Source organism: Gymnogyps californianus, chromosome 7 (genome assembly GCF_018139145.2).
Source record: "Gymnogyps californianus isolate 813 chromosome 7, ASM1813914v2, whole genome shotgun sequence".
NCBI lineage: Eukaryota > Metazoa > Chordata > Aves > Accipitriformes > Cathartidae > Gymnogyps > Gymnogyps californianus.
The window spans coordinates 14,110,295-14,129,422 of NC_059477.1; the positions used below are offsets into that span (position 1 = coordinate 14,110,295).

Consider the following 19,128-nt stretch of genomic DNA (forward strand, 5'->3'; position numbering starts at 1 on the left):
TAGAAGTGAGGAATGTGGATTAGATCTGGTGATGGGACAAGCTCTGGCAGAATTGGCAGTGTCGTGATTGCCAGAGGTCCTCTGAGAGCTGCTGTCCTGGTATTAAGTAGGAGGCACTCTTAAGTAATCTTTCTTTCAGCTGTAAAATCTCTCGTGTCTAATAAGCACCTTTTCTTTCCATTGGAGCGGTTCTGGTGTCTCTTGCCTCTACCCAGCATGCTTTCCTTGACCTCTTAAGAAATTAGTATCCATGAGGTTTTTACTTTTCTGTCAAATTTGGTTGAAAATAGCAAGTGGGCAGTGTTTTATGATGGGCGGGAGAGGAGGACAGAGCCTAAAAAAAGAACTTTGCTCTCTCACCATCTGGTGTCTCTGTGTTATAGAGCAGACCTGGTTAAGGAGAGGACTGCCAAATTTTTGTGCGAGTAGGAACAAACCAATAAGGGAGAAATCTCCACTGCCGTCATTCTTACTGCAGTGCCATGCCCATCCATTCGTGAATGCATATAGGCCTGAGCCCTTACTGTACTGTTTGTGGGTTTGGCTAGCAGGCTCACCAGGGGTCACCAACAGGGTCTTCCACAGTGGGTCCTCATGCCAGTCGCGTTACTGGAGCCCTGAGTGGTCTCTAGAATGTCCTCGCCTGCCTTCCCCCTTATTCTGGAGTTATACAAGTGTTAGCCCATGAAATGAGAGAATGAATTACTTCCCCTGAATAGGGACTTTTATAAGCACTTTGTAGTAACAGGCAACATGACAGTAACTAGGACAGTTTTGATCTTTCTTATTTTAGTATTTTTGATACATGCTTGGATGAAAGCATGAGTTAGTTCCTGTCTCAGTTTATTTATAGTCAGAAAAAAGACACAGTGTAGTGACTCAGGGCAAAAAATGCGTAAGTGTGGAGGTCAGGTCACAGGCTGAAGATAGTCACAACGGAGCCGCGTAGTGCATCAGCTTAATGCATGTGTTAGTATGGGGCTTTTGTTGATACTTTTTTAATGGTTAAAAAAAGGGGAACTCATTTCTTCATTGTGGACTTACGTTGTGGTAGAAATTAATTTCAGCACAAGCTTGGATGAAAAGGAGAGTGACTTTGTGACTTGGCAGCTGCTCATAGGAACTGTGCTGTATGTATAGAGAGTGACCTAGAAAAGGTGTATTGGTGCTTATGGGAGAAACTGGCATCTGCTATCAAATGCATCACAGGGGGAGCAGGCAAGGAAATGATAAGCAGATTGAAAAAAATCAGAGACTGAATGCTGTAGGACTTCGAAAGGTAAGATGGGAAGTACAATGAAGTTAAGCATTAAGGGGAGAAATAGCAAGACACACAGAACCTTACTGCTTGAGAGGTGTGAAAGGGACATTGAAGGGAGCATAATAATGAACTCTGTGCTGGGGAAAACCTACCTATGACTTTAAATGTTGTGGGACAGATTCTGCACTCACTGGTTCAGTAGTTTTTAAAGTCCAAATACTACTATTATAATGATGGTATTTTATGAGTAAACTCTACTCAGTGTATTTAGAGATTGCTGAATTTCATTGTACTTATTGTCTGTATTTTTCAGTTACAAGTTAGTAATTTTTTAAAGCCTACTGTCATGTCTTGTTAACGTTCTTCTGTAATGTTGAAAATACCCTCAAACTTGATTTTCATATAGAAAAAACAATTCTTTTTGTTTAGGACTTTATTTACATTTTTCCTTTGCTTCCTTATTTGGCTTTGTATTGAATCGAAAGAGCTTCAGCTGAAGGGAATGGTGGCTTTCTGCTGAAAGACTGACTTCTGTAGTTTATGTACTTATTCTTTGGGTAGAGAAAGCATAGTCATGACTGAATTAAATTCCTCTTTTTTCATCCATGAAATGCTCCTTTCCCTCCATTAACTAGTGGTCACTGGCTTGCTGTCACTGTAGGGAACAGTTGCGCATTTCCTCTGTTGGACTTTCTTCATTTTCCTTTGCTATTACCCTACAAAGATAACCTGGCCTGGATTTTTGTTTTCTTGTTTTGTGTTCTGCTCTCCTCCTTACAGAGAAGAGACTTATGTATCTGCCAACATTTTCATTATTTTACTTCCAATTTTGCATCGATACCTGTGTCGTATATCCTTATGGTCCAGTGTTCTCAGAGAGCACTTACATCATACTAATTAGAGGTGGGGAGAGGGGGAAAGGATTGATGAAGCCGAGCATGAGCTGCTTTTTTTTTCCTCTGTGAAATCCAACTGATTCTGTTGTTGGGAGCTTCTTCACTTTAATTTCTGTTAGTGTTTTCTGGTCCCTGAATAATACAGTGACTGGGTAACGTTAAAACCCACATCAATTGAAGTATTTCCTGTTTTCTCATCCTCATTGTCCTCGGTGACGTGCAACTATGATTTAGAAAAAACAAGATGTAATAGAAAATAACAGCTTTTAAAAATAAAGAAGCCAAAGATGGTGTGGATGAACTTGTATGTAGACCCTCTTAGCAATCTTTACTTGGATGGATGGATAGGAAGGAGGATTTCAAGAGCTTTTATATAAGGGTGAAAAAAGCTTGCAAACCTGAGACGTTTACCTTTCAGTGTTATGGGATAGACAGCAAGCAAGATTTGGAGAGTAACCATGTTGTAAACAAAGAAGCTGAGGATAAAACTATGGTAAGCTTCTTTTCTTTAACTACTCTGCCTCATTCAGAGCATTTGAAAACTGTGAATGGCTGTTGTTTCGTCTCCTACAGAGGACGTTCAAAGACCTTTAAATCCCCAGAAGGTGAGGGAAAGAAGACAAACTAGAGAAGAATCAAGTAGGGGAGGAATAATCTGTCTAATCTAAAAGCTTTCTGGAAAGCCATGCTTTGAATAACTGATGCATATTTATACTTCTGTAGTTACCCCTAGGCAGTCGGTCCTCTCTTGACTGGCTGTGAAATTCTGACTTTGGCTTCCTCTTCTGAGATACAGAGGCCATATCAATAGCTAGAAACTGCAGTCAAGATGATCCCGTTTTTCTCCCTGTACAGGAATCCTAGGATTCAATATATAATTCCAAATGACATAGACCAAGCCAGCGTTAGTCAGAGCAAACAATATGCAGCAAAAAATGCCACGTCCATATTTCTGATAACGAGATACAGGTCTACTCTGTGTGCTAAAATTACTTCTTTTACCAACTACCAGAGGGATGAACTCAATTGGTTACTAGTCTTGGGTTTGGTTCAGCGTCATCTGAAAGGAGTGGTTTTACCAGATGAATGAATCACTACTATAATTTCCTTCCACATCTGAACTTTCTTTATAGTTAATAAATCTTGAATTTCCTTTATAGTTGTATCAAGTTGGAGTGATGCAAACATTCTCCCATTACCAGTAGTGCAACTCATAAAGATGTTGAAAGAACATGATGCTGAAGTGTTAGTAAGATGTTAGTAGAAAACTAAAGATGTTTCCTGTTTCTTGGTAAGCAATGCTGTAAACACGTCAGTATCTTGTTAAATGCTGGGTTCTGCTGGTTTCCTGTTCGGTAGTAGCTCAGTCTCCAGTCAGAACAATAATTCTTTCTCATAGCCTTAAGGAGGAAAGTGTTTGGGCATAACAAACTGCTTCAACATTCTTTAATAACAAAGACACTTCTTTTATTGAGGGCTATTGGAAGTTTATGTTTTGCAAATTTTTTTACACGTGAACTGAAAAGCTATTTGAAAACATTTTGAAGATAAACCTGTAACTTCCAAATCGTTCAGTTTTTCTCTTTCCATGATTTTATCCTAGCATCTGATAAGACATGAATTTTGGCATTGGTTTAGTTTTTAGTAAGATTTAAGGAGAAGACTGAAAAGTCAAACCTTCACTTCACAGCATCCTTAGCTCTCAATGGCAGTGTTCTGTAATTCTCTTCACTTCTTCGTTTTGTCAGGTTTTACTGTAAATGTAGCTTATAACTTAAGATTTTCTAAAACCGCATGCAATTTATATTCCGTAAGTTCAATTTTTTAATGTGTAATAAATAGAATAATGAATTAATATCACATTATCCTGCTATACCCTTCTCTCTGGCAACAGTGGAGTATTCCTGAAAGCACTTTCCAAGTAAACTAGCTGTCTACAGTCTATGATAATCAGCTGTAATGGCACATAGGCAGCTGGTTTGCTAATCCTTTGATTGCAGTATTAGTTTGTCTCAGAGATTCTGAAAACCTGTCTGATCCTGTAAACGTGTTTAGTGAATATTGTAGAATAAATTATCTCTTGCCTTAAGACTCTAAAACACATATGCAGGTTATGAGTTGTGTATTTTCACTGTGCTTCTGGGTTTTTCCCTTTTTTGATAGCTGTGTTTATGTTAAAAGAAAAAAAAACCCATGTCTGTTCTAAAACTGTTTAACAAAAACATTGGACTTAAATTCATTTAACATTGTATTTTAATTACCAGAAATTGTTCTTATCTGGCTTATCACCATGTCAAGTAACTCCGGCTTGGATCAGGATCTCTTATTTAGAGAGAGATTGCAAATAAGATTTCCATTATACAAATCTATTAAAAAGAATGGGAAACCTACTTTGTATGTATGTGTGGCTTATTTAAAATAACCAGTATTCTGTACAACACTGTATTTTTGATAAAGAAAAATAACATAACTTCAATAATGCATGTGCAAATATGAGCGTTTTTCCATGTTATACTTTAATTTTCATAAATTAGAGCCAGTTTGCTAGAAAATAAGTACATGAATTAACAAACCTGATCTGAATTTCTTTAAAGCTGCTATTTAAATGTTTACTGCAAGTTATATTGTTTTCGAATGTTTCTAGTTTAAATTAAAGAGAAAAATTTACTTTATTCAGTTCATAAATTACAACATTCTCAGTAGTGGCTGACATAGCGCTTGATCATAGTTTTTTTTCTAGAGACACCTAAACCAACTAATATTTGTTCAGTGTCCCTATAATAAATGTATATACCACTTTGTGCTTTTGAAACACTGAAATCTTTCAAAAAAGGTGAAAATGTAGAGGAAAAAAACCTCTTTACCGGTAAATTCTGCCATTGTGAAGCCTCTAATTTTTTTTTCTTTGTTAGATTAAATTTGTCTTTGTTCCTTCCTTATTAGTCCCAAACGCCAAGATGCTATTTGTGCTTATTTCCTGCCCTTAAAGCATGTCTGATTCGGAAAAAGTGTGAACTCTGAAAATCATGGACTGAACTTCTTATCGTATCTGTGTCTGTGGTAGAGAGCTACAGTGTGCATGGGGAAGCCCCCGCGCGGTCTGGCTCTGTGCTCACCCCTGGAACAGCTGGTTGGTGGATTAGGCTTGCTAGTGACCCGAAGAACCTGATGGTTTCTGTTCACACTACCTGTTGTGTCTTGTCAGATGTTTTAACCTGTGCTGCCTGGGGTATATATATAGGGTGAGGAGTTAAGATGGGCTTTCGAGCATAACTGTAGTCATCATCCTCAGGTGTGTAATGCAAAATGTTAAGCAAGTTGATTACAGTCTTGTCTTTGAGTGTCTATATTTTGGGCGTGCCCTTTTCCATGATTCCTGTCATTACCATCAACAAAGATCATTAAAAACAATCTTCTACTGTTTAAAATGATTTTTTTTTTTTTTTGTTTCCTTGTCCCCAGAAGTTTTTCTTTGGTGTGACGTGCTGTACTTCAGTACATGAAAGCCAGTCCTTGAAACAAAACTGTGTTCAGTAATCTGGGTTTGTCTGCATGTACCAACCATACTCTTTTTAACTGCATAAGTTTAGAAACCAGAAGTTAATGAAGAGCTTGTCTTGACTAGACACTGATTTTTCTGACTATACACAGTTTGCAAAAGTTAGCTTATATCACCTTCTTAGCTGATGAAGTTGTTATTGGTACAACAGAGATTTAAATGGGAAAGAATAAATGCGTAAAGAAAATGTATGAATTGATTTTAAGTAGTTCAGTGCTGTGCCCATAGATTTCTAACAATTTAAGCACTGTAACACCAAGAAATATATGAACAGTGACCTCTGTTCAATGGGCTGATAACCTTGACGTCTAGCAGAAGCAAAAGTCAGTATTTTCTGGTTTTGCCCAGTTCAACAAACACCCATAAATACTTTTAGCTCACAATTCTTTCCATACCTTCTCTCAGTTAAGGAACACAGAGTAGGAGTGTTTGAAGTAGGTCCCAAGTTCCTGCAGCAGCCCACAATCTCTTAGTAGTCCTCGATAATACTCCGTCCTCTGCATGAATTGGCTTTCACCTTGCATTGGCTAAATTAAGGTGCCTAGGGAGCTGTCATGTTGACTGTGCTCTTGACTCAAGATGACGATGGTGTGTGGAATATTCTGTGGCATACAATTAAACGCCTTGAAGATAAAGACTTGAGATGTTTTTGAACTTAAACATATATTCTTTGAGGAATTCTGAAAAGGTGAGGCTTGATACTCTCATAAAGCGTGTCAGGGTGGAAGCTAGTTTCTGCCTTTTGCTCCTCTTGTTATTTTTTTCAGAGTTTAAGTTTTCAGAGCCAAATAGATTATGCTTCTGTAGTCAGTCAAAAGATAATATAATGTATGTTACTGAGGGCAAAATATGATTACAATTTTGGAACTTAATTTCCTTGTAGCTTCAGATCACAGAATGTTTGCCAGTTTTCAAATGTTTCAGCATACTGCCAGTAATGTAAGCTTCCTAAAAATGTTTATAGGAAGAATTTTTGTAATATACTGTAAAAGACAGGCTGTACGGGTACTACTTTTCTCCAAATTTAAGCTACTGAAAGTTTTCAAGAAAATGTTTTAGTAATATACGCAGTAGAAATGGCATCCATACTTGCTAGAAAAGTGAATACATTACATGTGTTAGGGGAATATCCAGTAACAGACTTTTTTTCAAGGGAATCTAAAGTAGAGTCTGAAATAATCGATTTTGCTCTGGGAAGTTTGTTAAATCTGAGTTTGAGGGAGAAATACCACATCAGTTTGCTTTACTGTTGCTTTTGCTGCAGAGTTTCCTGTGTTATTCCATGCAGATACTTCACTTTGACAGCCCAGATAAACAAAGGCCAGACACTCATACCCAGAAAAAAATCCCTGAACTCCAGTCTAGGGCAAAGATAAAGAATTCAGGCTTTTTCAGTTCTGTGTATAGACACTAGCCACTGGAAAAGATTATGTGTGACTAAGGCTGTGATGATTTCTGTTCTGACATAATTGCAAAACAGTAACATGAGCATACTTACTTTTCTCTGAATGGAGACGTAGTCGTTTAGGAAGTGAATAATATTTTAAAAAACTGAATTAGAAAAATGCTAGGTTTGTTTAAATCCTGTAATATACATATTCATGCTTTCAGAAGATTAAATGTAGGCTGGGATTTTTCCAGGAGACCTGGAGAAGTTGGATGTCCAAAATCCCATCAAGTCAGTGAAAGCCAGCTACTTCCTTCCCTATGTTTTTCTAGAAATCTGGGCTTAAATGACCATTAGCTTGAGTTGGAGTAATACTTAAATAAAGTGGAAGGTATACATTAAAGCTGGCTTACAAAATATGTTTTGTTGAAAATGTATCATTTTCTTTTGCCCAGCATCATGAGTCTGTGAGTAGATTCTTTCTGAGCTGATTCAACTATGTGTAAAGACTGGAATTCCTGTTTGCTCATGGGGTAAAATAAGCAATCATTTCATCTTGAGACAAGAAGACGGTGCAAACTGGACAGTGTGGTTTCAAGCCACAGAGATGCTTTCTGCCATGTGAAGCCCCACAGAAAATCATCATCTTCAACTTTATTAAAATTGTGGAAGCTCTAAGATTATTGCAAAAAAGAAGCATTCGGAGTCAAGACTAAATGTTTTTATGCCTTGTGCTTCACTAATGTGTTTAGATTAGATTCTCCCTTAAGTGAGTGTTAAACGTACTCCATGATTTGACACTTCTACAGTATTTAATGGTTTAATTGTATAAGTTTTATGCTAATTTACTTCTGCTTTCCAGTATTTGAGCTTGACAGCTTTTTCAGAAGGCTTTTTGAGTATGCTTGGACCCTTGCATTTCCACATAGGACACACTAACTGGATTTTGCTTTAATACGGAATGTGAAGTTTTTGGAAATGGCTGTAAGCTGGCTCTAAGTTGAAGTCTGATGACAAAGATGAGTATTTTAAAGCTAACAAAGTGAATGCTAAAATGCCATGACATTTTAGTATTTTTACAACATGAAAAAAAACCCCAAACCTGCTGTAATCTCTTGCTGCAAAGTTTTTAACTGTTTCTTAAGTGAGAAGTTGTGTGATAAAATGTCGTTAGTCCTGCTTAATCATTGAACTAAGATAATGTTATCGTTTTTTAACATACCAGAGTGGGTTTTTCACTGCTAGCAGGTGATATATTTAGAAATTTCATATTGGACAGATTGATAACCTTCCTCCACTACCTGTTTATTACATACATTTTGTTTTAATTCTGTCTTGTTGAAAATCAATGGTAATTTAGCATAGGGGAAAAAGATGGAAGGAAGAAACCTGCTGTGAACTAGACAGACTTACACAATAAAAACAAACGTCCTAACTGCCTACCAGTTGAACGCAGCTATAAAACAATGCTAAGGAAAATGCTGAATCATTGAGGGAGGTAGATTCTTTTTCTGGTTTAGATGTATACATTCTGGAGGAAATCTTGTAAGGTGGGGGAAGCTCTGATTATTGGCCAAAGTAGAGTTAGTCAAAGGTCAACTTGTTAGGGGTCTAGTTGAGACTTCAGGAGACTTCGTTTTAATTCTGTAGTTCCTCCTTCTCTGACCCTGGCTGAGTCAATGAGATAGATCCTCATTACAGATTCAGCTTGAATCTCTTCCCATATCAGCTGAAAAATGCCTCAGCCTCTTGATGTAAACCAAGAGTTTAATGTGAACCAGTATTAACTCTGTTGGTTCAAATTTGCTTGAAATTCTTGAATTTTGTCCCAGCAGATTTTATGCCAGAACACAGGTGTTGCTAGCTTTTTTGCCACTGTATCTTGTGCTCTTACTAGATGGATAGAATTTTGATTCTGTGGTAACGCCTGATTCGGTTGAGGTTTGCACAGAGAGGTGGTCTAATTGTCCTCAGAAACATTTAGAAGGTTGTGGAAATAAGGCAGTGACATAGTTTATGGGTGGTAAGCTCAGGTATTTTTGCATAAAATCTGGCAGCGTTTGGAGACTACGTAATTTGTCAGCTGCTAGCAATAAATTTGCTATCCTGTTGCTCTCCTGCATGGCTCCTCTCACTTAAGCTGGGTTCTCCTAATGTAACGCTTCCTTTGAGAGTAAATTTGGGGGAAAGGAGAACAAGGCCTTCACTAAAGAATTTGAGTTGACTATTTACTTTTTGGCCACTCCATACCTCTCTATTTACATTAATTCCAATTCATGAAATTCCTGGTAAGGTGGATGCATCTGGGCAGAGGCATGTAACACTAGCAGGCTGCAAGGGGGGCATGTGTCGGTGGCCCTGTGGCGGTGAGGCTGTGCTAAGAGGGTCAGTGTATCCCAGACGGGGCCGAGAGGAGGCCACGGACCATGTACCGCAGTGGTGCAAGACAACAGTGCCTGGGTGGGAAGCGAAGTGTGAACCTCGTGTACAACAGGCGAGATGCAACACAGCTGCCACGTGATCTAGTTCTGTTTTATTCATTTGGTGCTAACAGACCACTGGTACTTCAGAATGAAGCTGAAACACCAGCATACCCAAGTACTGTTGAAGAATACACAACAGGAAAAGGTTGGTGTCTGTGTCACTGCTGGTAGTGTTTATCAGCAAACAACACTGTGTTAGAAAGGGAGTAAGGAGAGAAAAGAGATTTCAAATTTGCTTGCTTGCTTAAAGGTTAGATTGAGGAGAAGGAAAGACTAAGGTATATCCATGTACAGAAAAAAAGACACTTGAATTTTATAGCCTCATGCTATTTTGATAGAAAAGGGTCTTGTAATGAACATAAATGGTATAGTCATCTGCATGTGCAATCACTTAATCACTTTGAAATGGATATCAGTGCTAGCAATCATTTTAGTTTTGGCATTAGTTCTCAATCAAAGCCTGGCTCTGTGTAATTGCCAGCATTTGAAACTGTGGTGTTACACAGCAAAAGCAGACAAAACCAAAATAATTTTCATCAATGAAGGCTAAGGACATGTAGTACTGTGAACAGATTATGCCAGATTTTAACATTGAATATAAACTGTAAGGGCTTTATTATCCAAATATATTTTGCAGTATATCTTGAGGTACATAATATGTCCTATAAAATATAGGAGGAGCTTTAGTGATTGTGATGTTTATTTCCTCTCTTTTTGTTAGAAGGAGAGGAAAGCTTATGACCGCAATGTAAATTTCTGAAGCATTTTACTTTCCTGCTTCCCTCCTGGAAGTTCCTACTGTATTCTCTCGTGCAAATTTCCATTCTTTCTTATTCATGTCTTTAAAATATTAATCTAGTGGTTGCGTTTGTGGAGCCCACCTGGAGGACTTCTGGCATAGAAGTTTGCTGTAAAGCAATAGGCTGTGCTGTCTGCCCGACCGAGCACTCCCTGGCTCTGTGTCGCACTGTGCTGCTCCTGACCTCTTGCTCAAAAAGTCCCCGGGCCACTTCTCGTTGGCTTAGACCTTCATGCTCTCATGCCCAATCCTTAAGCAGACAATTTATTTCTCTTCCTCACCAGTCAGTGCAGATCTCTGCTCTGCAGTTGGTCAAACACGCTACAAAGCAGAGTACCGGAAGTGTAAATACATGGAAGATTACCAGCAGTTTAGCTTTTTTCCTCCCACTCTAAGTTAGTATTAAGGATGGTCTGTCTGTAGAAGAATGACTTCTTTCAAAAGACATCTGCTTGTGATATATTTTTATATAAGTGTATACACATTCAGAAATATTTGTAATTAAAACCTCTGAGGAGAAAAGGATGAAAAAAGCAGCAGTAGAGTGCTTGCTAAGTGATGATTTCTCCAAGATTCTGTTTCTCTGTACATCATGCCAGAATTCAGCTATTGAAATTCAGCAGTTTAAAGGATATACTCAAAGGAGCCTCCTGATGTACATTACTTCAATTGCCTTCCTTTTAATAGTTTGCATTATGAAGACACGTGCTATCTCATAACCCTGCCTCGAGGGCAATGATGTTTGCCCATATTGTGTAAATAAAAGTACTCCATAGAGAGCTGACAGGGCCAAAAGAAAACAGGTTTTGTGTCTATGGCTGTTCTGATGAAAATCTCACTAATTCAAAAGACAAGTTACAAAAACCCCACCTTAATCTTTTCAAAAAATCTGTTGCAGCCTAATGAGGTTCCCCATTGAATGTATGGTGGTTTGTATTTAAAGAAATCCATTACAGGCAAGCAAATGCTAAGAAACCTTTTTCATTTTTTGTCTTTTTCCAAGTCTTCACCTATGTGGTCATGAACACAGTTGGACATAATTACCAACATGGTACCCATGTATGTGGTCTGTGGTGCTAGCAAGTCTGTTCTTGTAGGTTACGTGCAAGTTTGTCTTCCGACTGTTATCTCGGATTCTTTTATTTGTGACTGTTGCATCATGAAATGTATTGCCTGGCATTAAATGTAAAGTGGCAAATGTTTGTTTGTTTATTATTTTTTTTAATCACGACAATTAGAACATGGAGTAGAATAATTCTTTGTAGCATTCGAGTAACATTTGAGTCCTTTTTCCTTCCTTTCCCCCTTCCTTTGCACTTGATGCAAATTCCATGTACTGCATTGAGTAGATGTAAAGTCAGGAAGCGTCGATTAAGTACTAATGGAACTGACTTCCTATGCTATTAATGAAAACATGACTCATGTTCTAAGGATTTGCAGTTGAATTCCTGTAACTTTTGGTATTTCTGTTGTAATTGTTTTCAGTAATTATGTTTTCCTAGAACACAAAATGATCACGAAGGAATTAGTATATTAAAAGCAGTAACAGCATATTCATTTGTTTAAACTCATCCTAGTACGGATGAATCGTATATTCATAGCACACAAGATTTCTGACACAGACAGTAGATTCACTTGTAATTTTCTTTTGATCTTTGCTGTCCAGAAATATCTTTAGTGGGGAACGAAGGCAAATATTCAAATAGTAAACATATCTCAGGGTGTTTTTGTAGCAAACCACTACAGACATCCAGAATTCACGTATTTGTGTGAATCACTTCTCTGTTCCTGAGCAGTTGGAAGTAGCAGTACGGTTACAGGGAGAAAATGTTGAAAACATCAATATAGTATTTTTCCTATAACAACTTGTTTTTTCAGCTTTTTTTGTTGATGGTAGAACTGATAAACGCTAAGATTGTAATCATATGCCAAAAGGAAATTCCTGAGGGCCCTGGTGCTTTTTCTTGAGGCTGTGTAGTGGCATGGGGATGAACTCCATGCCCCACAGAGCACTGTGTAGTAAGAGTGAGCCACAGGATGGACTTGGGAAACTATGGGCAATTCCTAGTTCCTTTATGATTTCAGGAAAGTAATTTAACATAGTCTGTTTCCCCATTCTCCTTTCGGAATATGACAACAAGGTTTCACAATCTGCTTCAAGTTAAGTCTGTTAACGTGCGTGTGGTGATCAGACGCACCAGTAATGGCAGCCAAGCAGGAAACCTAAGAACATTTAATGTTTCTTAGATTACTTCTTGAAGCACCCATACTCAGTTGTAATGCCACTCATGTTTTAAGTGTATTTTTGAAACTGGAGAGTAAAGTGTATTTTTATATAAATATAGGTGTAAAATGGGCTGGCAAGCAACAGAACTCATTTTGGGTTTTTTCTGGTTTATGATAGGGAAGTGAAGAGCTTGCCCTGCTCTCGCTGGTTTTTCCCTTGGTAGAACTGGGAATGGTGCCTTCCTTTCTTGTCTTTGTTGGAAATCTCTGCTGGATGAGAGAACGGAAGTTTGAGTTCATTTTATTATTTTTATTGAATTATTTTGACATAGTTTGTCTGGTACACAAGTTCAAGAGGAATGGAAAAATAGGCATTTCATTATAAATCCTTCATGATTTGTTGTTCAGATTTTACTTTTTGTCCTTTTCAATGTCAGCCTATCTGTTGCTTCTAGAGTTGTCTGTAGTAGCAAATTTTTCAGTGGTGTATGACAAGTAAGCACTCAATTGCCATTTGTTTGTTTCAAAATTGCTCTCATAGCCTTTCATTAAAGGTGAATTAGAAAATACCTGAATGTATAATGAGTTCTATGTGATGAACAAATACAATTTATTATGAAATTTACCTTATAAAGATAATAAAAGTACCAAAAGTCCTTCTCTTCTTTTATGTTGTGAAAGAAATAATAAATAGACGTTTTCCAGTTTTGGAGGTAGCCTTTAATGTGACTTTCTCCTTTTCATAGTCATAATTTCCATATTTCTAAAATTACACTTTTGTCACGTACTGATTTAATCAGATAATTGTGTTTAAGTACAGTGAACTCTCCAGAGCTGTCCACCCCCTCCATCCCTGGCCCCCCCCCCCCCCCCAAGAAGTTGCGCATTTGATTCAGTAGATTTATAATCTTTGGGGGAATACATGCGTCTTTGGCAGTTTTTTCTGTTTGTTGTGCTTTAGACCTAATGATGAAAGAGTTATTATAGGCTTATAAATTTATAGAGAAACTGCAATCCAAATTAATTTTAATGATTTTACTGCAGTTATTTTTGTGATGCCTAACTTGTACAGGAGTAATGAGACGGATAGCTTGAAAGGGCCTGTAAAAGAGTTGAAACATGATTTCTTTTAGTAAGAGCAGGGCTCTGAAAGATGATTTCAGCCATGCAGCACATGTCCCGTGAAACCTGTGCTGCCACTTATTTTAGTGCTAGGTCTTGGTTTTGTTTGTATGCCAGGACATGTCATGTCTGGGCAAATATACTGTATAGCTTGATCTGTAAATGGCTTCTGCATTTTGCCAATTTGAGGATACACTGCTGGTGTATCTTGGGACTGTGAAATCTGTAAGGAAAGGAGCGCTGCACAGTGAACTCTTCATGGGTCCTTAATATCTGGTGAGCACATCTGTCTGCAGGGGCTTTGCCCTTCATTTTTCTGACAAAGGTAGCAAATGAACTGGATATATCAAATGGATCAGTTCAAGAGCTTCAGTCTTCATAGGATAATAAGTTGTTTATTTTAATTGCTCTTGTTGTTTAATAAAGATCTTAACGTTAAGGTATTTCCTTGGGTTTGGATCTATTTGAACTGAAGACAAACAAGAGAATCCAGTAGTTCTAGTCTTACCCTACCATTTTGCCTGCCTTGGAGACAAAAAATAGCAGGTAGCCCAGCTGAGGAATATCGTTTTTCTGTCTGGTTGCTGCACATTGAGTACCTTGAGACCTGTGTCCTGCAAAAATCACAGAATAGTTGAGGTTGGAAGGGACCCCTGGAGGTCATCTTGTCCAACCCCCTGCTCAGGCAGGGTCACCTAGAGCCAGTTGCCCAGGACCACGTCCAGATGGCTTTTGAATATCTCCAAGGATGGAGTTCTGGAAGCAGCAGCTTTGGAATTGTTTCCAGCTAAACTGCTATAGAGCATTAGTGGCTGCCCTTTTAAGTTGTAGGTGCAGAGCTCCCAAGGGACAAGTAGATGTGTTTCAGCTCTGAATGCACCATGCATAGCTGTTGGCTCCCATGATGACTGAAAACTGACATAAAAGGTCATCCATGAGGAACACATGTAAATCCAAATGAGCAGCAGTATTTTACCTTGAAGGGTAAGATTTCTGTTGAAATAGCTAAAGTTTAGAACAGGCACCCCAGCACTTCTGTGTGTTTTTGTAGTAGTATCTCCATTTCTTTTGGGGAAGGTTTAAGGCATACTCATCTAGGCTGGAGGTTGCTTTCAAGGCCTGACTTACAAGTATTCCAATACTAAAAGTTTTTAGAGCTGACTAGTTTCCACTGCCTGGAAGAAGGAAACCTTACTGCCAAATTCCCAGAGCAGGAATGTGCAGAAATCGTGCAAAGAAATTGAAGCGGCTCATCTATTCTGTTGTTCTTCAAGATGGTTTCTGGACATCTGAATGCCCTACCCAATTTTCTTCGGCATTACAGCTCCAACAATGAACCTACAGAGGCCATAGAGAAAAATAAAGTAGCTTTTGTTATGTGTCCCGTGTTCTCCAGATGTTCCATGCCATCAGGGAAGGGGCAGGGGTCAGCAGAGTATTGCAGTGGGTACTGCTCCCACAGGGGTTATACTACTCTAAGTTATAACGGAAGCAGGAATGTGCAGTGATCAGCATGAAAACTCTAGTTGTTGGGTGAGTAACCTTTATTTTTTGTTGGAAAAGTTTCCCACTGAGATCATCTGACATTAAATTGTGGCAAGTTAACTTGCATTTTTATTAGTTTGCTAGAAAGCTGATAGATGCTCAGGTTGCTAGCAGTGGGTGTTGTACTTTCTCATGCTTGCCCCTTCCTCCCCTCTGCAGGTATTCTTATAGGGCAATACATTTTTTTAAATCAGAAAAGCCTTTGGTAGCAACTGTTATTTTCTGTAGCGTATGGTTGGACAGCAACTAGCGCGACGGTTAACAACTTTTCTTTTTTCAAGTATCTTCTGCATGTTCTTCCTTCTCACCCTTGATCCTAAGAGATTTATAGAAAGGTGAAGAGACCAGAAAAAGAGGCAATTAAAGCTGTCTGTGTCTCTGGAGCACAGACATGATACGTTAACTATATTTCTGAGTAGAAAGCAAAAACAAAAGGTTTTTTTTTTCTTTTTCTTTCATTAGTTCAGAGGTTAAAAGTTTGTCTTTTTTTTTTTTTAACCTATTGAGGTATTATGAAAGTGGACTTTCCTGGAATTACTTTTTTTTTTTTTTTTTTTTTTTTTTTTGTAACCATGGGTTTTTGATAAGGAAACCAAATCTGTGTGGCTGTTCTATAAATTCTGTTCTTTTTTATTTCTTTTTCACAATAAAGGTAAATTATGAAAGGGCTTATCTTGCAGCAATTTGAGCATTCTGTAAACAACATCTCGGATGACCTTAGTCCCACTCAGCTATCACACGCAACTGATTTTAAAACCTTCATAGTGTCCCTAGGAGCAGATATGTCGTATTTCACAAGGCGGTATAATTCTGTCCCATTCTCTCTTGAAAATTATAGTTCCATGATAATTTTTTCTCCTTTCGATTTTCAAAAAGTTAGTCAGCTCCAGTTCCCTTATGGCAGTGGAGTACTGTCCTTTCTTACATTGTTTCTTGGCCAGTCCCATGTCATGGAGCAGAGAATGCAGGACAGATGCTTCACGCCTGGCATACTCAGCTGTTCCTGAGAATAAAACTACTACGTGTGACTGGCAAGTACTGCTTGAGGCAGCATATGCTAGCTGTTAATGTGTGACCTTTTTGTCCTCAGTGACTCGACTAACTCTACTCATTTAGAAAGAAAAAAAAATTAGCTACGAAATTTAGGCAGCTGAGTTTCTGAATATCAAACCACTGCTGTATAATAAATGTATTTCTCACTTCAGAACTCTAGTTCCAGATGTGGAGTGTTAATTGTGCACTGATCAGTGTGCAGAGAGGTGGGTGTGTAGCATGGACTGCCGGCCAGGTTACTGGAGTACGTGGAGCTGCAAGTTATTGAATTACAGTGGCTTAAGAAGTTCCTGTCTTCTCAGTTTAGGAGTTTTACCGCCACTGAGCTGACATGCAGCTCAACTGATTGTACACGCCCTACCAGACCACTAAAAAAATAAGCTAAGTTGTGCTATTTTAATTATTGCTGCCACAGAATAAACTGGGAGTCACTGACAGACTGCTTTTCTGGATGGTGCAGCTATTTATGGTTGTTTCAGCATAAGAGAATTATGAATTTTGACTCCTTAATGAATAGTAACAGCCTTAGAAGTGAGACACGTATCTGAGTCTCTTGGTTTGTCTATTTACCCAGTCATCTGCGCTGGTGACACAATGAAACAGCATTTTTGCAGTAAGTCTGCCTTGCTGAAACATGGCTTCTTTGGGGCCAGTGCTGCAGAATGATCAAATAAATAAATCCTCAGTGAGGAGATATTTTATACATATACAGTACCTTTAATAATTTACAATTATGTATGCTATAATTTTATTTTTAAGTTCAAAATCTGTTTTCCCTAAAGACCAATCTGCTCCACCTTGCATCTTTTCACTACCAATGCTTTCACGGGAGTTAAAGAACTGGATGAAATCTAGTTGAGATACATAGTACAAATTCTTACTGCGATTGGATGTTTGCTGCGCTGTATTACTGAATTAAGTGCCTTGTGATTACACAGCTAGCTTTCCATGCCTTTTACAAAATTCAAGGGAAGAATGAAAATATTCTAAATACCATATTCACTACAAATGTAGGATTTATTTATCTTGGACTTGATGCCTTTCTAAAATAATTTATTGTTTGAATGTGTTTACTCTTCTCTTCCTAAAGAAAAGATGACATGCAACCATATCAGCATGGTTGAGTCCTTTCATTGAGGTGGTATAAACAAAAAAGCAGTAATCATATGGGTAAAATATATGAGTTCTTAAGACATTAAATTTTTTAAGTTTGTTGATTAAATATTCTTGTAAAAATCAGTATACTTCTTGTGGGTTGTTTTGGTTTTGTTTTAATAAAAAACCCCAAAGATTTTTCAGGTGATCATGGGTATTTATTTTTGCGCTCTCTTTGTATGTTTTATAATGTTCCTGCGGGACGTTCCACAGGGAGACTTTACACGCAGCGTTGCTCCTGTTTACAGGCAGTGTTTCCCAGAACTGCTGGTCAATCGTATGGGTTTTACTCTACCGTTAGTATTTCTGTTGGTGGTCATTAACGAAGTTGTGTGAAAGAGCCCAAACTGATAGGTTGCTGAGCAAAAAGAAGTAAATGTCAGTGCAACAGCTGGATAACATATAGAAAAAAGAGATAAGTCAATAGGAAGAGAGTGGAAAAAACCCTCTGAATTAGGTAGGCACTGGGTTGGATGGCAGTCTGAAAAAGATCATCTTGGTTTAGGATCTGGAAACAATTAACGCATGCAGTTGCCAAAGAAACCAGGTAACGGTTGCATAACTTATGCTCGAGGACAAATGATGCAGACTATGTGATGAAATTTTCATTCTGCACCTGTGAACTGCAAACGTTTGCACATTCATTTTGAAAGATCTGCTGAAGTTTTTTTGTCATCTTTATGAAAGTAACTTCAGGATAGACCTCATTTTTATTTCTGACTGTTGGAGTACAGTTTAAAGAATGGATACGTATAATTCAGGATGGTTTTGAATGTAGGTTTCCAGAAGACCTTAATCATCCTTTTATTAAAGTTAATATTTTATGCATAAAATCACTGACAAAAAATATTTTTCTTTCTTTGTCTAAAGCTGCGCAGAGTGAGGAGCGGCTGTGTGCATTTAAGGACCCATATCAGCAGGACCATGGAATCAGTGAGAGCCGAATCTCCCAGGAGAATGGCACGATTTTGTGCATGAAAGGTAGTACCTGCTATGGACTTTGGGAAAAAACACGAGAAGGAGACATACATCTTGTAAAACAAGGTATGTAACGTTTCAGTGTAAGTGCAGTTGTTTTGCTACTCTTTTCACTTTTTTTGTGATCTAGCCAGCCGATACGAAGATGCACAGCTGCAAACCTGACATTTCATTTGTGCATTGTACAAATGCATAATTTTAAACTTCCCATTTAGCAATTTTAAATATGAACAGAAAGTTTATTTGAAATAAATGACTTCTAAAAGAGACCAGAGAGATCAATGCACAGTTGAAAGAAAAAACACTCAAATTGCTTGTTACTTAGGATGTCCAGAGGAAGATGGCTTTCTTGAATATATCTCAGTATACATATTGATGTAATGGTAAATTTAAAAATAAGTGTCTCATTAAGTAAAAATGTATATTCATATTGATTGGATGTTTGTTTACAAAGGAAATTGCAGCTATAGCACAAAACTGTCACATTACTGTCAATTTGCTGCTGTTCTGTGGGGAGAGTGATGGTAGGGAGGGGTGAAGGGTCTTGCAGTTGCTGGAGTTGTGTTTTGATTACCATTCTCAGAGACTCTGCTCTTGATTACTTGGATACAAGTTAATGTAGTATAAGGCTGAATGAAAACTGCTATTTACAAACATCCTGTGC

The 19,128-nt window shown here is 38.0% G+C and overlaps 1 protein-coding gene across 1 annotated transcript in view; it reads left to right on the forward strand.

Moving 5' to 3' along the window:
• Positions 1 to 19,128, forward strand: part of BMPR2 (bone morphogenetic protein receptor type 2) — a 109,015-nt gene that overhangs the window by 37,482 nt on the left and 52,405 nt on the right. Inside the window, exon 2 of the mRNA XM_050899570.1 lies at positions 18,357 to 18,530. Coding sequence (XP_050755527.1) covers positions 18,357 to 18,530 — 174 coding nt within the window. The remainder of the gene's footprint in view (positions 1 to 18,356; positions 18,531 to 19,128) is intronic.